The sequence below is a fragment of the Mustelus asterias genome, chromosome 1 (assembly GCF_964213995.1).
Source record: "Mustelus asterias chromosome 1, sMusAst1.hap1.1, whole genome shotgun sequence".
Lineage (NCBI taxonomy): Eukaryota > Metazoa > Chordata > Chondrichthyes > Carcharhiniformes > Triakidae > Mustelus > Mustelus asterias.
Genome location: NC_135801.1, coordinates 136,502,719 through 136,523,267, shown reverse-complemented (window position 1 = coordinate 136,523,267; position 20,549 = coordinate 136,502,719). Strand labels below are relative to the sequence as shown.

The following is a 20,549-nucleotide window of genomic DNA, read 5'->3' as shown; positions in this document are numbered from 1 at the left end:
GTTTGTATAGTCTACTCCTGATCCTTTGTGTTCTTGTGGTTGTTGGAAGCCAATCATCTCAGTCCCAGGACATCGCTGAAAGTGTTCATCAGTATAGTGCCTTAGGTCCAACCATCCTCAATTACTTCATCAATGACCTTCCCTCCATCATAAAGTCGGAATTGGAGATGTTCGCTGATGATTGCACACTGCTTAGCACCATTCACGACTCCTCAGGTATTGAAGTAGTTTGTGTCTTCATCCAGCAAAATCTAGGCAACACTCAGGTTTGGACTGGCGCAAGTAACATATGCACCATATAAATGACCGGCATTGTCCATATCCAACAAAAGAGAATCTAACTATATCGCCTTGACACTCTGTTGTATTATCATCACTGTATCCCCATTATCAACATCCTGGGGGCATCATTGACCAGAAAATTTACTGGACAAGTTACAAATACTACAGATTGCTGGGAGTTCAACATTAAGTAACTCACCTCTCAACTCCCCAAAGCCTCCACAAGGCACAATTCAGGAGTGTAATGGAATATTCTCCTCTACACTCCAACAACACTTACGCCCAAAAAAGCAGCCTATTTGATTAGCACACCATCCACCACCTATAACATCCACTCCATCCACCAGCAACACACAGTGGGAGTAGTGTGTACCATCTATGAGATGCACTGCAGCAACTTATCAAAGCTCCTTCAACAGTACCTTCTAAATCCAAGAGGTCTATCACTTAGAAAGACAAGGGCAACAGACACATGGGAACACCACCACCTCCAAATTTGCCGACATGATATACACCATCCCTGACTTGGAGCAACATGATTGCTCCTTCACTGTTGCTGGATCAAAACCCTGGAATTCCCTCCTTGACAAGGCTGAGGGAGTCTCTGCACTACGTGGACTGCAGCAGTTCTGAAGGGCAGCTCACCACAATCTCTTCAAGGGTAGTTAGGGATAAGTAATAAAGAACAAAGAACAGTACAGCACAGGAACAGGCCCTTCGGCCCTCCAAGCCTGCACCGATCACGTTGTCCTATCTAGAACAACTGCTTGTATCCCTCTATTCCCCATCTGTTTATATGTCTATCCAGATAAGTCTTAAATGTCACTAACGTGTCTGCCTCAACCAACTTACTTGACAGTGCATTCCAGGCCCCCGCCACCCTCTGTGTAAAAAACTTCATCCGCACATCCACTGAACCTTTCCCCCTTTATCTTGAACTTGTGCCCCCTTGTAATTGTCATTTCTGCCCTGGGAAAAATCTTCCAACTGTTCACCCGATCTATACCCCTCATAATTTTATAAACTGGCCTTATATGCCAGCCTTGTGAGTGATACCCACATCCTGTGAATAATTAATGAAAGCACAAATGCATCACCTATTTCTGGGAACCTCAGTGCTCAAGAACAGAAAAAGAGCAAGGCTTCATAGTGTGAAAGGTATGAGATACATTGTTTGCAGAACAAACTACCCAGTGATAGGTCTAGTGCAACAACAATAACTTTCATTTATCAAACGGCTTTGACGTAGGTAAACATCCCAAAACTCTTTCATAGAAAAATGAAAGAAGAAGGAACTATCATCAGGTGTGATCAAGTTGCTTAAAGAGATATGCTGAAATGGTGCAGTAATTTGAGAGACAGTGCACTAGGCTCTTTGAATCTACCTTAGATACTATAATTTGAATTGAGAGCTTGTTGCAAGTATAGCCATTGTTATTAGTTTAAAAAGTCCAACAATGGCAAACATTTTTCTCTTTCTTTAACAGAAAAGTGCAACCCTCGGGCTGTTATTGCCATCCCACTTTCCACCAGTATCACATTAGTATGAAATATATTAGGAACTATTAGAAATGAAGTTCTAGGATGGAACTTCGGATATTTATTGAAACATTATTTTTTCGACATGTTTGTGTTGTTTTGTGTTTAACGATGGATAACGCTGTGCCAGAATAGTCAAATGCTGCACAAACTCTACCAACAAAAGATTTTGCATGAAACACAGTACAAGAGTTTCCTGAACTGTGGGCTCCTACAGTTTTAGAGTGACATTTGTTATGTCTATGTGTACTTTCTGTCCTGATACTTCCACATGTTTGAATGATTTCCACTGCTATCCAGTAGTGGCTTCCTGTGAGCGTTCATTCACCTCCTTAGACTCAGCGTCATTTTAGCAGCAGAGGGGTTTCCGATGTTATTCCCTTGAACATTACATTCTTCAACCAGTTCTAACTGCTAGTATGTGTTTTGTCCTATTAGCATTGAAGGATAGAGAAAGCATGAACCCGGTGTAAAAGCCACCGGAAGGCAAATGTGGTGCAAGTCACTGCGCAGCTGAAGGGCTTGTTGCTCTGTGGTTTCATGGACGAAGCTGTGTCATTCTATATAGTTGCGATGTTTGTCTGAGTCTCCTATGATTCTGTTTCAGCTTTTGCTTTCTGCTTTTAGATGCAGTTTAATGGAGTATTGCTGCTTCTATCTCCTTGTACAGATTTTGTCAAGCCAGTAGCACTGCCAGAGTAAACTTGGCAGATGTCCAAAGGGCAGCTGTGAGGAAGGTACTAATTTTTAGTATGTCTTTCCTATAGCAAAGCCTTTGCGAATATGGCTGAGCTACAAGAGGCTGGTGTTTTGGATGCTGGCTGTATTCATATCACATTTAGCTCAATGTAAAATGGCTTATATATAGATCATCAGTATGCAGCCAATAACGTGCAAGCCATCTAAGATGCGATCCATATTCCTCTATCTCTCTCTCTCTGAATCTCAGTGACCTGAATACATTTTGCATCATAATTATAATTTCTGTTGTGTAACATGGACTTTACAGAGATATAATTGACAAGCATCCACATTTTGGGGTTAGCTCCTTATGGTTGTTGTTCTGCAATGGAAGACATTTAAATTGACTTCACACATTATGTTACCCTTGCCAATTGTGTAATTTATATTCAGAAGTTTAGTCAACAATGAACTAAATACTTGCTCTTAGTTGTTGTTTGCTAATGTGAAAGTCTCTGCACAAATAATGAGGGTTGGTGTAGTGGCGAGCCACTTTAAGGAGCAGGGTTTTGGAGGGTCATTTGGCCAATTGGGCTGCAGCACGCAAATCCTGGGGCCGAGGGCGGGGTCTAGAATTTAGAGTCGAAGCATTTGGTAGCATCATTCTCAATTTCTTTAAGTAGTTATTATAGTTAATAAATAGTTTTGCTGTTACTCTACTTGGTTGTTGCCACTTCTTCTACCAAATTACATTGGCGATGAGGAGCAAGGACGCACTTTCCAATTTGCCACAGAAAACGGCTCCGCAGACCTTGTGTATACACCTTTGGAAGTATGACTGTTCAACAGTCAGAGAGTTTTCAAAATGGGAAGCTTGAGCCATTCGGCCCTAATTCACAGGATTGCTCCCAATACGTTGAACGCCTGTGATACCTCTTCAAATCAAATCAAATAAAATAGGGGATAGTAGAGAAGCAGAGTGTAATTCTGTTATTAGCCTGAAATTCCCAAACCTATGAATTGATAAGGAGCTTGACTTCTCTGGATACCCCTGACACTAAAACCTTTGAGGAAGTCATAGAAATAGCAAAAGGGTATTATCAACCAAAGCCCTCATTGACTATGCAGCGATATACATTTAATCCAATGGCAAGAGCCCCTGGAGAAATGGTAGCTGCTTTCGTGGTGAGGTTGAGACAAATGGCTGAACATTGTGAACTTGGGTCTGCACTTAATGAGATGTTGCGAGACCGGCTAGTCTGTGGGGTGAATAATACTGTCATACAGAAGAAACAGTTAACAGAAAGAGAAATAACCTGAAAGAAAGCATTAGAAAAAGGCTTTGTTATGGAAAATGCAGAAGAGGTGCAATGGAACTTCAAAGCGTGCAAGCTGTCAAGGTCCACCAAGTTTGGAGGGGAACTGCTAATGGCATTAGCACCAGAGATGTGGGCGAGTTTAATGAACAAAGAAGCACTGAACCAGAGCGAGTGCAGAAGTATAGAAGATTTGGTTCACAAAGCAAGAACTGTGAAGAATGCAATCGGTATGGGGGAGGCCACCCCCAGGAGAAGTGTGGATTTAGGGAAGCTATGTTATGCCTGCAGCAGGGAAGGGCACATACGGAGCAAGTGCAAGATTAAACAGTACCTGCCTGTTGCTAGAGAAAAAATAATCAGGCTCCAGTACACAGCGTAGAGAGTAATCCTGAAGAAGGTTCAGATGTACACAGGCAGACTATTACTAAGATGGGCAAAGTGGCTCCCATCACAATTGGTTAACAGTTGTCTGCTTACAATGGATGACGACATAGGAGCCTCCACCTCAGTAGTGGGGGAACAACTTATCAATACCTACACGGAGGGTTTCAGCCGCTGAGATTAAAGAGCATGGCACACAGGCTGGCGACATATGGTGGAGAGGCTCGATGGATTTTGGGAACAACATCAGTACCTGTCAGCTACAGACAGCAGTCTGCCCAGCTGCTGTTAATTGTAGGGAACCAAGGGTCAAGTTTGCTGGGATGAGATAGGCTTCAGGAAATATAATCGAATTTGCTACTAATGTTCAAAATTCAAGAAAGGGACCTCTTGAACTACCTCTGGAGATAAGTCAAGAAGAACTAGGCAAAATTTATGTACATCCGGGGGCCACACCAAATTTTACAGAGCAAGACCTGTGCCCTATTCACTACATAAGAAGGTGGAGACTGAACTTTGAAAGTGAGAAGATTTGGGCATTATCAAACTTGTGCAGTTTGCGGAGTGGACGGTTCACCTTGTGCCTATACTTAAGCCAGGAAAGGCTGTACGATGTGGGGAATATGTGGGGGCTATAAAATAATGGTCAACCAGATGGCAAAGTTGGACAGGTGATAAGACCCAGGCCAGTGACCCTGACTGAGTTGCTGATGGGTAGGCATATTTGAACCAGGTTGGAACTGATGTTTCCAAAATTGGCTGGGAGGGTGTGCAAAACAAAAATCATAATTCAACACAACCTGACAGAACATTCGAAGTAGATGATCTAATATATGTTAAAAATTTTGGGACGGCTCAGAATTGGTTCCCAGGTGTTGTCGTGGCTCGAACAGGCCTGGTATCGTATGAAGTCGAAGTTCAAGGTAAAATATTGAAGAAGCATTTGAGAAGAAGGGAGTCACCTAGAGAACCAATGGGGCAGTCTGCTCCGGGTATGCCCACCAATGATGTTGTTGTGGTTGAAAGCCGTGTGGAAACAAGTCGGCTTGAGGAAGGGCTGAGTAGTGTTCTATTGGGAACACTGGAGAAGTGATCAGCACTGATTCACCTTTACATAGGCAAGTCTGATTTCTGGAAGTGAAACCGAATCAGTCCCTGCTGATGAGGCACCTCCGGTTGAACTGCATCATTCCAAAAGGGAGTGAAATCCCCTGACAGACTGACTGTATAATGGATTATATTAAATAATTCATTTATGCTGTTATATTGTAAATAGTTTAACTTTTGTTGTTACGTGTTATTAAAGGACTTAAAGGGGGAGGGTTGGAGTAGCGAGCCCCTTTAAGGGGGCGAGGATTTTGAGAGTCTTGTGACCCATTTGACCAATCGGGCCGAAGTGCGTGAATCCTGGGGCTGAGGGCGGGGTCTCCCAGGCAGTCCAGGACTTGGAGTTGAAACATTCGGCAGCATCATTCTCACTCTCTGTAAGTAGTTATAATAGTTAATCAATAGTTTTGCTGTTACTCTACTTAGTGGTTGCCACTCCTCCTACTGTATTACATTTGGCTTGTGGGATATTTATATACTTATTCACAGAATGTGAGCATTGTTGGCTAGGTCAGCATTTATTGCCCGTCCTGAATTGCCCTTCAGAATTGCTCTGGAGGTCCCCAGCATCACTGATGTCAGTCTTCAGCCGATTCAAATCACTCCATGTGATATTAAGAAACGGCCAAGTAACTCACCTCCTGGCCCCTCAAAGCCTGTCCAAACTTTGCAAGGCACAAGTCAGGAGTGCGATGAAATACTCTTTACTTGGCCGAATGAGTCCGGCTCCAACAACACTAGTGGCTCAACACCGTCCAGGAATGAAGCAGCCTGTTTGATTGGCATCCCATCCACCATCTTAAAAATTAACTCCCTCTAACGCTGATGCACATGGCAGCAGTGTATACCATCTACAAGATGGACTGCAGCCACTCACCGAGACTCCTTGATGGCACCTTCCAAACTACCACCTAGTACGTCAAGGGCAGCAGATGTATGGGAACACCCACCACCTGTAAGTTCCTCTCCAGGTCACACCTTTCTGTCTTGGAACTATATCACCATTCCTTCACTTTCACTGGGTCAATTTTTTATAACTTCCTTCCTAAAACACCACGTGAACGGCAGCGGTTTAAGATGACACCTGGTTATTGTCCTGGTCTTGCTGGATATAGACTATTTCAAAATCTGAGAAATTGCAAATGGTGCTGAACATTGTGGAATCATAACCGGTCATCCCCACATCTGACGTTAGGACAGTACCTTGAGGAACTCCTGCAGTGATCCTCAAAGACATGCTGGTTAGGTGCATTGACCCGAACAGGCGCCGGACTGTGGCGACGAGGGGAATTTCACAGTAACTTCATTGCAGCGTTAATGTAAGCCTTACTTGTGATTAATAAACTACTTTGATGTCCTGGAGCTGAGATGACTGACCTCTTAACAACCACAATCATCTTCGTTGTGCTAGGTATGACTTCAACCAGAGGAGAGTTAGGTAGAGAGAACCAGGATTTTGGATCAGTGACAATGAAGGGATGGTGATTATATGTCCATGTTAGGTTGATGTTTGACTTTGCTGGGACATTGGATGAGGGGATGTTCACATGCACCGATTGTCCTTATGTGTTGACGTGCTAAAATTTGCAGCTTTGAGGAATTCTTCATTCTAGTGCTTCTTAAGTTACTGGAACCCACTTCTCAATTATCTCTCTGGCCTTGCAGATTTGTGTTCGTTCTGGAAACATATACCTGACCTCTCATATATTTGCTGTTTGTAGGGCCTTGCTGTATCCAATAACTTGCTAGGTTTGCTTATCCACTTCAGTGGCTGCACTTCAAAAACACTGAATAATTTATTGGGGCTAAATGGGGTGAACTGAGTTTATTTTAAGGGCCCTATGCAGTTGCAATATCATTCTTGCAGGCTTTCTTGCACTACTTCTTGACTGATTTGCTTCTTTATCTGCCATGAACAAGAAATGTTATCGGCCACCAAGAATTAATTCTGAAAAATCTCAGCAGGTCTGACAGCATCCGTGGGGAGAAAATGGACCCAATGTTTCGAATCTAGATGAACCTTCGTCAGAGCGCTCTGATGAAGGTTCATCTAGACTTGAAACGTTGGCTCTATTTTTACTCCACAGATGCCGTCACACCTGCTGAGATTTTCCAGCATTTTCTGTTTTTGTTTCAGATTCCAGCATCCGCAGCACTTTGCTTTTATATATGAATTAATTCTGTATCATTTCATCCAGTCAGCTTCTTGCAGCTTAAGAATAGCGGGTGTCTCAGGATTTGAAATTGCTCTGTCACGTTTGTCGGTTTTCTCCAAAACCAGCTGAGTTTGGCAACCATTTGATCCTGGGGTTTTGACTCCTAATCTCCAAAGCAGCAACATCCACGTGTGATGCTGAAATAACCCATGTAGCTGAGATCTCAATTGCGGTTGCCATTGTTAATACAGGATGATTTGGAAACCTAACATTCAGACTTATTGAAGGCTTTTTAAGGAGCTGAATTTCAGTACAGAAAGGGTCATGGGGCCAGTATTGGGACTAACGGAAACAGGAATTCCTGCAGCCTGACTTTCAGTGGAAGCTGGAGTATCATTGAAATTGCAACTACTTGGTAAAGCCTTGGTACTGGCCAGCCAAGTGACTGTGTATATCCCCATTCAGGGATTCAAGCGAGCCTTTTTCCTTAGATGTGAGGTACATTTGATCTCTTCTGATACGGAGAGGCAGCAGAATATCTGACAACTTGTCAGTATCTCATGGTATGGAGGTCCTCTAGATGTGCTCCTGCTAGTGGGGGCACTTGCCATCCAATTATTAGTCCAAAGACGCCCCCCCTTGGCCCAGTGAGCTTTAGTGGTGATGATCCTGGGCAAATGTGTCCAGGTTCATGTGCCATGGTACAGCCTGCAAGCCCAGCTTTTCAGGTACTTGCTTTTGCCTATTGTTCAAAAAAAAGGGCATGTCTGGCCAAGTAGCTTAAGTTTATTTATTTATGACACAAGTCGGCCCACATTAACACGGCAATGAAGCTACTGTGAAAATCCTCCAATCACCACACTCTGGCGTCTGTTCGGGTACACTGAGGGAGAATTTAGCATGGCCAATGGACCTAACCAGCACGTCTTTCGGATTGTAGGATGGAACCAGAGCACCCGGAGGAAATCCACACAGGCACGGGGAGAATGTGCAGACTCTGCACAAACAGTGACCCAAGCCAGGAAGTGAACTGGATCCCTGGCACTGTTGGATGAGGGGACCACTATGCCTCCGTGCCGCCAACATTAATTCTTGAACATTATATTTGCATGAATGTGGAGATGACGGTATGGTGGTAATGTCACTGAGCGAGTAATCCTGAGGCCCAGGCTAATGCCGTGGGGACATGGATTCAAATCCCATGATGGTAGCAGGTGGAATTTAAATTCAAGTAATAAATCAAGAACATAAAGTTAGTCTCAGGAATGGTGACCATGACATCGATTATTGTGAAAACCCAGCAGGTTCACTAACGTCCTTCAAAGGAAGGAAGTCTGCCATCCTTAACCAGTCTAGCCTATTTGTAACTCCAGACCCACAAAACTGCTCACTGAAATGGCCTAACAAGCCACTCAGTTCAAGGGCAATTAGGAATGGGCGACAAATGGCAGCAACATCTACACCCCATGGAAGAATAAAGACAGAATATAATTAAGTTAAAAAGAAAAGTGACTTTACGCACAGTGGAATTTTAATTGGCATTTTGTTTGTCTTATATTAATAAGGTGCCATCCAGACTGGCTATGCATTGTAATGATGACCTGCAAGATGTTGTTTAACAGTTCCATTATGACAAGGAAGTTAAGCTGCAACAGCAAACACGTCCTGTCCAATTAGCAGAGATTGCGTTTCTTCCACAGATCTGCTGGCAGAGCATTTTGATTCTGCAGCAAAAAAGTTGAGACTCATTTGCTGCAATTTATTCATTATTACACGTTTAAACAATTCAGGTTCACACCACTTGATGTCCTACTAATGAATGTGATTCTCTCCCCCACCCCACCCCACCCCACCTCACCTCACTGTTAAATGGAAGTTTTCAAATTTTCTTTCCTGTTCAATGCTCGCCGCCCTCTCCTCCACCCCCTCCTGTAGATCCTAACACTATAAATTTGTCCAGATTGTACAAAACAAACACCCGGCGGAATGACTTGAATCGAAATGCAAGCCTGTCAGGATGCAAAACAAGCTGCCAATTCACCTTAGCCTATTTTATGTTCTTGCTCAAGACAGATTTCTACATCACTGACCCTTCACAGCAATCTGGACACTCTTCACAGTGAACCTAAAGAGGAATGCCAGTGGTTGATTTGAGAATGAAGGACATCAGAGTCAACTCTAACCTAATTCCTATCCTACAGCATAAGCACATCTGCAACACATACATTTTCTAATAGGAATCTGTGGATAGTACCAACATCTGGAACTTGTGCAACAAAGTCAAATAATGCTGGAAACGCTCAGCAGGATAGGCATCATCTGTGCAGAGAAAAGCATAATTAAAAAGCTGAATTGTTAGGAATGCAGGGGCTCGATCCCACCATCCAGAGAGTTGGTGGGACTCCAACAGGCCCACTGCCTTTTTGTGCTCTAATAAGCATTGTTGGCAGCAGGCAGGACTGCCTGACAGCTCTCCAGCTCCTCCAGGCACAGTGCCACAGTGGCCAGAGGAGGCACTGCAATGTACCTTGGGCTAAGGCCTGAATTTTTAAAAAAAGTTTATTTATTAGTCACAAGGAAAGCTTACATTAATGCTGCAATGAAGTTACTGTGAAATTCCCGTAGTCACCACAGTCAGGCACCTGTTCGGGTCAATGCAACTAACCAGCATGCCTTCAATAAATTTTATGCTCCCTCCACTGGGTTTTGAGAGGGGATAGAGTGTGAAATTGCATGGACAGGATTCCCTCCAGATGCCCACTTGCCCCAAGCTGTTCACAGTGCATCAGATGAGAAGCCCACTCTCGCCCCAATTAAGGCCTTTCCAGGACCACTTCATGGCCACTCAAGGACCTTTTCCCGCCCAGCCTGAATTTTCTAGGCTGGTGGGTGGCAGATAGATCAGGGTGGGAAATTTAAAAAAATTAAACAATAAATTTTGGATGGGAAGGTGGTGGTGGTGGTAGTGTGGGGGGGAGGTGAGTGGTGAGGGGGAAGGGTGCACTTCCTTCTAACTGGGGCCACCTTCCCCTCAAGGACCGGTCACCTCCGGAACTTCCTCCCCCACAGCCTATTCACTGATATCCCAATTTGCTCTCCCTCAAGTCCCCTACCCTCCCCGGCACCCTTGTCACTTAACTGGCTTCCATGTTCCAACACTTCATCCAAGGCATGCTGCTGCAGTGCCTCTTCTGGCCACTGCAGCGCTGTGTCTGGAGGGCCAGAGAACTGTCAGCCAGTCTGATTAGCCAGCAGCTCGACAAGGTGGGACTTCCTTCCCAGTGAGGATGGAAGTCCTGTTTGCTGCCAATCAACACTCGTTAGAGCATAAAATGGCAGCAAACCTGTCAGAACTTAACCCTGCAAACACTCTGTAGAGCCCCTGCCATCTTAAAAATTTAGCCCAAAATGTTTGGATATGTCAGTGTCTGGGGTCCCAGGGAGAGTAGGGTAGGGAATGCCTGGGGAGGGTAGGGAACATGTGGTGGGTGGAGGGGAGGGGTGGGGAGGGTGCAAGAAAGGCGCAATTGCGGAATCAATTGATAGGTTGGGTGGAGATTGAGGTCCTGAGATGTCTGGTCCTTGACGGGAGGGTGTCCCCAGTCAGCAGGGGACTACTGATAGTGCCTCTCAACCTACCTTCCTGCTCAAGATTTAGGATTTAAAATGTTTTTATCCCCTCGGAACTATCATCTGCCTCCCAGTTGAAGCTGGATGGAAAAGGCCCTTAAGTGCTTTAATTGGGTATCAGGAACTTGTGTTATTTGCCTTCCCTTCAATCTAGGGCCACTGAGGTCAGTCGAACACCAACCGCTGTCCTGGTTGAGATCAGCTAATTCTTGACTTGTTTCCATTAATACTCAGGAAATTAAGCTTACTGAGCCTGAACTGTTTCACAAATAATAATTCACACATTGCAGCAACTACCCTTGCCCATGACTTGGAAACTTTTGTTATTTTCTGCGTGCTATTACTGAACAATATCATGAGGAAAGTTGACTGCTTTCCAGAGCTTTGATTGATGCCACTTCTACAAGAGCTGGATAAAGGTGAACTAGTTTAAAGACCTATTTATGCATGCCTTGATTCCACATAGAGAAACAGTTCACTTCTGAAAGGCTCCTCACCAACGATAGCCCGGGAATGTCCTATGTGGAAATGTCTTCACGAGATCATTGCGAATAACATTATTCAGCTGATACTTGGTGAGCTAGCGCAGCATAGGTAACTCACCCTCTGGTCCCATTCGAAAGATTTGCTGTCTGTTATCTGTGTGCCTCTTTTGGCTAAGACCAAGCCCAAGATCGGGTGCAATGCCTTTTCTTCTCAGCTTGGATCTTGTATGTCTCTCCTGTGGCAACCATGAATTGGATTCAGTTTGAATTTAAATTAGTTTTAGCAGCAAACAAGAAGATGGATTAAGGGCTTGTTCTATCCACTCTGTGCATTGACTTTGTAACTTAAAGAATGGAATAAAATTAGAAAACAAAAGCTTACTGTTTAAGGAATAATGACCACGGAATGCAGCCTGTCAGTCTGCAAGACTGCAACCTGATCCACGAAAGCACTCGACCCTCATGTTCCATTCAGATTACTCAAGCTTTTTAACTTTGTGTAACAAATAATATCAGGGTGGAAATCCAACTGGGTAGAAATTATTCTCCTGGCCATAATTATGCAGTGGAATTTGGAAGCTTAGAATTGAATTGCAGTCACCGTTCACACACTGCTTTATTTTTTTATGGGTAATCTCAGTGAACAGTCTTACAATTTTCAACAGAATTTTGACCCTGTCTTAGGGGAGGTGATGGTCTCGTGGTATTATCGCTGGACTATTAGTCCAGAAACTCAGCTAATGTCGCGGGGACCCGGGTTGAAATCCTGTCATGGCAGATGGTTGGATTTGAATTCAATTTTTAAAAAACTGGAATTAAGAACCTACTGATGACCATGAAACCATTGTGATTGTCAGAAAAACCCATCTGGGTTCAATAATGTCCTTCATGGAAGGAAATCTGCCGTTCTTACCTGGTTTGGCCTGCATGTTACTCCGGAGCCACAGCAATGTGGTTGACTCTCAACTGCCCTCTGAAATGCCTTAGTAAGCCACTCAGTTCAAAGGTAACGAGGAGTGGGTAATAAATGCTGGGCCAGCCAGCGACATCCATGTCCCACGAATGAATTAAAAGATATGTCAATATATTGAAGGACAACAGTGTTGTCGCTGTTAAGATATAGTGCCTTTTTTTTTAGATGGCCACTGTTCTAAAGTTGTAGGGGTTCCAATCAAAATGCCCAATATTCAAGCCTTCACCCTAAAGATGAAGAAAATGAAAGAAGCTTTTTTGAGGAAATCTGCTGATACCAGAAGCAGGATTTTCACAACTACCAGTACCACCACCCATCTATGTCACATTGGGCCCATGTATCTGGAAATTCTTTCTTGGATTACCTAATTTTATTTGCAAGGCTTGGATAGAAACATTATGAAACTTTTGTGAGAGCTTCTTCGTTGCTCTATCTGCTTCCTACTGAGGTTGCTTTAACATAAAATTTCACCAGTGTACAAATTTCATACTCTGTGTTGTGGTGCAGATCTTGGGTTACCAACTGTGATTAAATATATTCCTGGAGCTCTCATCACATGACGACCCACGGTCAAGCCATTAGTCGGCCAACACATCTATCCTTGTGAAGCACCATCTTCCTGTGCCAATTAGAAAACAAAAAGATTCATTACCCAATTAAATGTCAGCCAGACCCCATCTTCCATCACCATTTTCAATAGTTTTATATCTGGTAAATAGAGATGTTCAAAGGAAATTCCAAAGAAACATCTACTTTTGATGTCCCTGTGATTTTCCTCCAGTGTTGCACAGACCACTGTCCTGGAGATTGATCTTCAATTCATGGAGACTCCTGGCCAATGCAGAGTGGAGTTGGCAACCCTATGCAGAACAGCAAACAAGTGATTACAGTAATTGGAAGATGCTGAACACTCAATGTCATTACAATACAGAATGTCTTAGGTTCACTGTGTTCACAACCTTGTAATTTGTCACTCTGTAATGTAGGCGAAACAGTACATTCTCTTCCTTTATTTGTGCACAGTTTATCCTGCTGTACAATATGCCAGTTGTAATTGATTTATTTTATGACAAATTGCATGATGTCAGTGCAGTATGGCAGGCAAAAAAACCACATAGATTGGGATTTTCTGGCCTTTCGCATCAGCGGGATCTTCTGGCCACGCTGAAGGCAACCAGGCCCCACAGCGAGGCCCGCATGCCACACAAAACGCTGTAGACACCAGCGGAACTGGAAGATCCCACCAGTGGCCAGTAGCAAACTGACCATAGAATCGGAAAGTCTGCGGGCTGCAATCTCAATGGTTATGTTTGGATTATGCTCACTAACACCCTTCTGCACTGAACCTGTTGGTAACATAGGGCCCGCAATCTACTATTGATTAATTAGCGACCTGCCTGGTCCCATTCACCATCAACTGTTTTCTTCAGGGTTAAAAATTAATCTATTGTATTAGCTATTATGATTGCAAGAAAATGTGTGTGCGACATGCATGCATTCATTATTTCACTCAGTTCATTATATAGGGGCAAATGTATCAAAATCTTTACCACATCTATTGTAAAGGGGCAGTGAATAATTCCAGTATAATTATATTTGCAACACCACAGTAAACGGTTACCTATTCAGATGGTTAAACCTAAATATAACTTTTGTGTTGTATGCTGGATGTCCCTGCATTAAGTGAGAGATGATCAACATTGCTTCTATTTCATACAGTGCATTAGGAAAGATTGATATTCTTGAAGTCCAAATTTTGTACTTCCTCTATTCCAGGATGTGCCTCATATAATGTTAACCCTTAGGGCACCAGATTTCTTCTTTGAGCCACAGTTGGTGCAGTTATTTATTAAGTTCCAGGGGCTTCTTTACTTGAAACCCCTGTCAGGTTACATGCCTTGGTCACTGGAGACTGTTGTTTTTAGCCTCTTGCACTCCAAATACACCAATGAAACAGAATTAAAAATCCCAACTTCTGATGGAAATGATTAAATTCAAAATCACTTTCCATCAAAAAATGACTATTGCTTTCTGAATGTACAAAACAACCTGCCTGGGAATAATGTTAAATAATTTGATGTATCTGTTTTTTTTTTCATTCTTCTAGACAATACGTATGTGTCAAATTCAGAGAACGATGATGATGTACTAGTCACAAGAGACCCCATTCCAGTAATTTTCCAAAGAATAGCAACAGGTAAGAGCTTATGATTTAGTTACATTTATGTAATGCCTTATGTTGCCAAAATTTAGAACTGTTTTATTTGAAACTAGGAGAACATGAGAGGAAATAGATAGGGCAGAATTTTACGACCACATCGTGCCAGCTTTTCGGCGCAAAAATGTCTTAAAATCAGGAGTGAACCAATGGGCAGGAAGGGTGCCCATTTTTGCGCCCATTCACATTTTACCAGGAAAGAAAGATCGACGCGATCGGGACCCCAGTTTTGCTGATGGGGTTAGAGCAAGAAGGATATGATGCGGAACATAAATATCAGCTTGCGCCAGTTGAATTGAATGGTCTGTTTCTGTGCTGTATTTTCTTTGCAATAGTATCGAGAATAAAGGGAAATTTGTTTTGTTGTTTAGAGATGAAAAAATCATAAATATGTTCTTTTATAAAAAGTGTACAACAACATGCATTTAGTTAGCACCATTACTATAGTAAAATGCGATCTATTAAGCCACATAAACAGATTCATTTTTTTATACCTTGGTGGGATATGAGCATCGCTGGCTGTCCAGCATTTATTGCCCGTCCCTTAGTTGCTCTTGGAGGGCAGTTGAATTGCTCTGGCTCTGGAGTCACACATAGGCCAAACCAGGTAAGGCAGCAGATTTCCTTCCCTAAAGGACATTAGTGAACCAGGTGCGTTTTTCTGACAATTGACAATGATTCATGGTCATCGGTAGATTCTTAAATCCAGATATTTTCCATTGAATTCAAATTCCATCACCTATCATGGTGGGATTCAAGCGCAGGTCACCAGAATGTTAGCTGAGTTTCTGGATTAATAGTCTAGCGATAATACCACTTGTCCATTGCAATAGGGCAAGAAAAGCGTAGGTTTTAAGGGATGCCTTGAAGGATTAAAGAGAAGTGGCGAGGCAGAGGTGTCGAGAAAGGAAATTCCAGACCTTCGAACCTTGGTAATTGATGCACCATTGATTATGCAAAGACTCGTTGTTGCGAAATAACAGGCTTTTATTAACAAAAGAACTGGAGCACACCCGAACCGATAGCTAATCCGAACTGAGGCAAAAGGGGCGGAGAGCAGTCACCTTTATTCCCCGAGAAGGACGGAGCCCCGGATTGAGGCAGCAGGGGCGTGTCCAGGCATATCACATAAACAGACAACTACAGTGGTTCACCACATTCACCCCCTGTTTAAAAAAAGTTCGGCGGGGGCGAGGTGGTGGAACAACAGTCACAGAGTTACAAGTTCAGTCTCTCCGGGGGCTTGATCTTCCGCTGTGACCGCCGCAGTGTCGGCCGTGGTGCCGGTTCAGGAGGCCGTGGTGATGAGTCAGATGCCAGTCCATAATCGGTGAAGCCATCCGTAGCGCCTTCAGACTGCCGGGTGTGTGGAGGCTGCTCCTGGGGCTCAGGCGTGCCGTACACGGGGGCTAGATGAGCGTGCTGTGACCCTGGTGCATCATGGGCAACGTTGGGAGCTGGGGGTGAGAGGCCATGGGACGTAGTACCTGCAGGTGCCAGGTCGCGAATGGAGACCGTGTCCTTCCGCCCGTCGCGATACGCCACATAGGCATATTGGGGGTTGGTGTGGAGGAGTCGGACCATTTCGACCAGGGAGTCCGATTTATGGGTCCGCACGTGCTTCCGGAGCAGGACAGGGCCTGGGGACATCAGCCACGACGGTAGTGAGGTCCCCGAGGAGGACTTCCTGGGGAAAACAAACATGCGTTCATGAGGGGTGGCGTTGGTACACAGTAGTGACCTAATTGAGTGTAGCGCATCAGGGAGGACCTCTTGCCAGTGGGAGACTGGAAGACCCTTAGACCGGAGAGCTAATAAAACGGCCTTCCAGACTGTCGCATTCTCCCTCTCCACCTGTCCGTTCCCCGTGGGGTTGTAGCTGGTGGTCCTACTCGAGATTATGCCTTTGGAGAGTAGGTACTGGCGCAGCTCATCACTCAAAAAAGAGGAACCCCGATCGCTATGAATATAGCTGGGGAAACCAAATAGGGTGAAGAGGCTGTGCAGGGCCCTGACGACCGTGGCCGAGGTCATATCCGGGCAGGGAATAGCGAAGGGGAACCGCGAATACTCATTGATGACGTTGAGGAAGTATATGTTGTGGTCAGAAGAGGGGAGGGGGCCTTTGAAGTCAATGCTTAGGCGGGTGGCTTTGATGAGGTGCGCTCTGTCTGGCCGATAGAAGTGCAGCTTGCACTCCGCGCAGACTTGGCAGTGCCTGGTTACAGACCTGACTTCCTCGATGGAATAGGGCAGGTTCCAGGCCTTGATGAAGTGGAAGAACCTGGTCACCCCCGGGTGGCAGAGGTCGTCGTGGAGAGTCTGTAACCGGTCTAGGTTCGCGCTGGCACAGGTCCCCCGGGACAGGACGTCTGGGGGCTCATTGAGCTTCCCAGGCCGGTATAAAATGTCGTAATTGTAGGTGGAGAGCTCGATCCTCCACCTCAAAATCTTATCGTTCTTGATTTTGCCCCGCTGCGCGTTACTGAACATAAAGGCAGCGGACCGTTGGTCCGTGAGCAGGGTGAACCGTTTGCCAGCTAAATAGTGGTGCCAGTTCCGCACAGCCTCCACGATGGCTGGTGCCTCTTTTTCGGCAGAGGAGTGTCGAATTTCAGGGCCCTGGAGGGTGCGCGAGAAGAAGGCCACGGGTCTGCCCGCCTGGTTAAGAGCGGCGGCTAGGGCAAAGTCAGACGCATCGCTCTCCACCTGAAATGGGGTGGATTCGTCGACAGCGTGCATCGTGGCCTTCGCGATATCCGCTTTGATGCAGTCAAAGGCCAGCCGAGCCTCCGCCGCTAGGGGAAAAGGTTGGATTTGATGAGCGGACGGGCTTTGTCCACATAATTGGGGACCCACTGGGCGTAGTATGAGAAGAAGCCTAGGCATTTCCTCAGTGCTTTGAGGGTGGTGGGGAGGGGAAGTTCCAGGAGGGGACGCATGCGGTCGGGATCGGGGCCGATGACCCCATTCTCCACAACACAACCAAGGATGGTGAGGCGGCACGTGCGGAATGCACACTTCTCCTTATTATAGGTCAGGTTGAGGAGCGCTGTGGTGTGGAGGAATTTTTGGAGGTTGGTGTCGTGGTCCTGCTGATCATGGCCGCAGATGGTGATGTTATCCAGGTATGGGAAGGTGGCCCGCAGCCCGTTCTGGTCCACCATTTGGTCCATCTCACGCTGGAAAACCGAGACCCCGTTGGTGATGCCGAAGGGGACCCGAAGGAAGTGATAGAGACGGCCTTCCGCCTCGAAGGCAATGTATTGGCGGTCTGCCGGGCGGATAGGGAGCTGGTGGTATGCAGACTTCAAATCAATGGTGGAGAACACCCGATATTGTGCAATCTGATTGACCATGTCGGAGATGCGGGGAAGGGAATACGCGTCCAGCTGCGTGTATTGGTTAATGGTCTGACTGTAGTCGATAACCATGTGATGTTTCTCCCCAATCTTAACAACCACCACTTGGGCTCTCCAGGGGCTGGTACTGGCCTCAATGATCCCCTCCCCCAGGAGGCGTCGCACCTCAGAGTTAATAAACGCTCTATCTTCAGCGCTGTACCATCTGCTTTTGGTGGCAATGGGCTTGCAGTCGGGGGTGAGGTGTTCAAAGAGCGAGGGAGGGGTGACTTTAAGGGTCGAGAGACCACAGGTGGTGTGCGGTGGCTGGTCTAATAGCTGTGGATTTAAGATGGAGATTGGGGGAAACGGCCCATTATACACCATGGTGACGCCCCCAAGGTGACACATGAAATCTAGCCCCAGTAGTACGGCAGCGCAGAGCTGTGGCAGCACGAGGAGCCTGCGCTTCTCGTACACCGTGCCCCGTACAGTCAGAGTTGCTCACAGTAGCCGAGGACATTCACCGACTGGGACGTCGAAGCCATGGAGATTGATTGCTGCATTGGCAGTACTGGCAGTGCGTAGCGCCTCACCGTGATAGGGTGGATAAAACTCTTCGTACTCCCACTGTCAAATAAGCAGTTAGTAGTGTGGCCGTTTACCTTGATGTCCATCATAGACCAGGCGAGTTGGTGAGGCCTGGACTGGTCCAACGCAACCGAGGCCACCGTCGGATTAGGCGAGGAGCCGCACGCGGTGGACGGTTCCCAAAATGGCGGCCCGCGTGATTCGCACGCAACTGACATCATCCAAGATGGCGGCTCCCGTGGGTCGCACGTGGCTGATGGCATCCAAGATGGCGGCCTCCGTGAGTCGCACGCGGCCGATGGTGTCCAAAATGGCGGCTCCCACGGATCGCACGCGGCCGATGACGTCAAAGACGGTGCCTCCTGCGGATCGCATGCGGCGCTGCTGGGCCTGGGGGCCGATTTTGCCCTGCAAACTTTCAGGTAATGGCCCTTCTTACCGCAGCCATAGCAGATCGCGTCTTTCGCCGGGCAACATCGTCGTGGGTGCTTCTCCAGGCCGCAGAAGTAGCACCTCGGGCCTCCGGAGACTGCGGCAGTGGTCAGTTCCGCGTCGGGATAGGTTTGCGGCCCTCCCGGGTACAGAGATGGCTGCGGTCGCGGTGTCCACAGTGCGCCCTCATGGTCGGGGGTGTAGGCCTCGAGGTTCCGGAAAGCCACCTCCAGCGAGCCGGCAAGCTCCACAGTTTTCTTCAGGTCCAGCCCACCTTGTTCCAGTAGACGCTGCTGGATATAGGTTGACCTGATGCCCGTGACAAAGGCATCTCTAATCAGGTCGTCGGCGTTTTGGGCGGTTGAAACGGCCTTGCAGCTGCAGGCTCTGCCGAGTGCACGCAGTTCGCACAAGAATTGTTCAGTTGATTCTCCCAGCTGCTGTTTGCGAGTGGCCAGCAGATGTCTGGCGTAGACTTCATTCGGCTGCCGGTTGTACTGGCTCTTTAGGAGATCGATTGCCTCCTGGTAATTTTCTGCGTCTCGGATCATCGCGAAGATGTGAGCGCTGACGCGGGCATGGAGCACGTGTAGTTTGTCGATGTCGGTTACGACGACGGCGGAGGAGGAGGCGATGAAGGTCTCGAAGCAGCGCAGCCAGTGATCAAAAGAGTTTGAGGCCCCAACAGCCTGTGGATGCAAGTCCAATTTATCAGGTTTCAAGAGTTGCTCCATCCCAAAATTTTTGTTAATAAAATTGATACACCATTGATTATGCAAAGACTCGTTGTTGCGAAATAACAGGCTTTTATTAACAAAAGAACTGGAGCACACCCGAACCGATAGCTAATCCGAATTGAGGCAAAAGGGGCGGAGAGCAGCCACCTTTATACCCCGAGAAGGGCGGAGCCCCGGATTGAGGCAGCAGGGGCGTGTCCAGGCATATCACATAAACAGACAACTACAGTGGTTCACCACAGTAACTGAGTACAATATTGAGGTAAGGAATTGAATGTAGATGTGTTTAAATCATTGAATACATCATTGAAACACACTGGTGCAATACAAGGTGATAGATGTAAAATACATTATTCTCAAGGTCTATTTTTGTTCATGAGATAGACTCTTCTAAGATTTCTTGTCTTCACAGGAGTGCAAGGCCACCTTTCTCCTTTCATCAATTGCATTTTTAAGGATGAACAGCAACATCTGTAAGAAACCAAAAGTATCGTAAAAATCAGTCCACTAAGCACCCTCTTCCTACAAAATAGGGAGCACTTCCGGAGACCTCATTGCATAGTTCAGCCCAGAATATATTGGGAATTGATACAAAAAGAGGGAGAGATAACATGGCAAAACAAAAAAGCAATCAGGAGTAATTTTGGAAAAGTGCCTTTTGAATAGAAACTATACCT

The 20,549-nt window shown here is 45.9% G+C and overlaps 1 protein-coding gene across 2 annotated transcripts in view; it reads left to right on the top strand.

Moving 5' to 3' along the window:
• parp8 (poly (ADP-ribose) polymerase family, member 8) overlaps positions 1 to 20,549 on the top strand; it is a 427,354-nt gene that overhangs the window by 182,019 nt on the left and 224,786 nt on the right. For both annotated transcript variants that reach the window (XM_078219454.1, XM_078219455.1), the window contains exon 4: positions 14,661 to 14,750. In XM_078219454.1, coding sequence (XP_078075580.1) covers positions 14,661 to 14,750 — 90 coding nt within the window. The remainder of the gene's footprint in view (positions 1 to 14,660; positions 14,751 to 20,549) is intronic.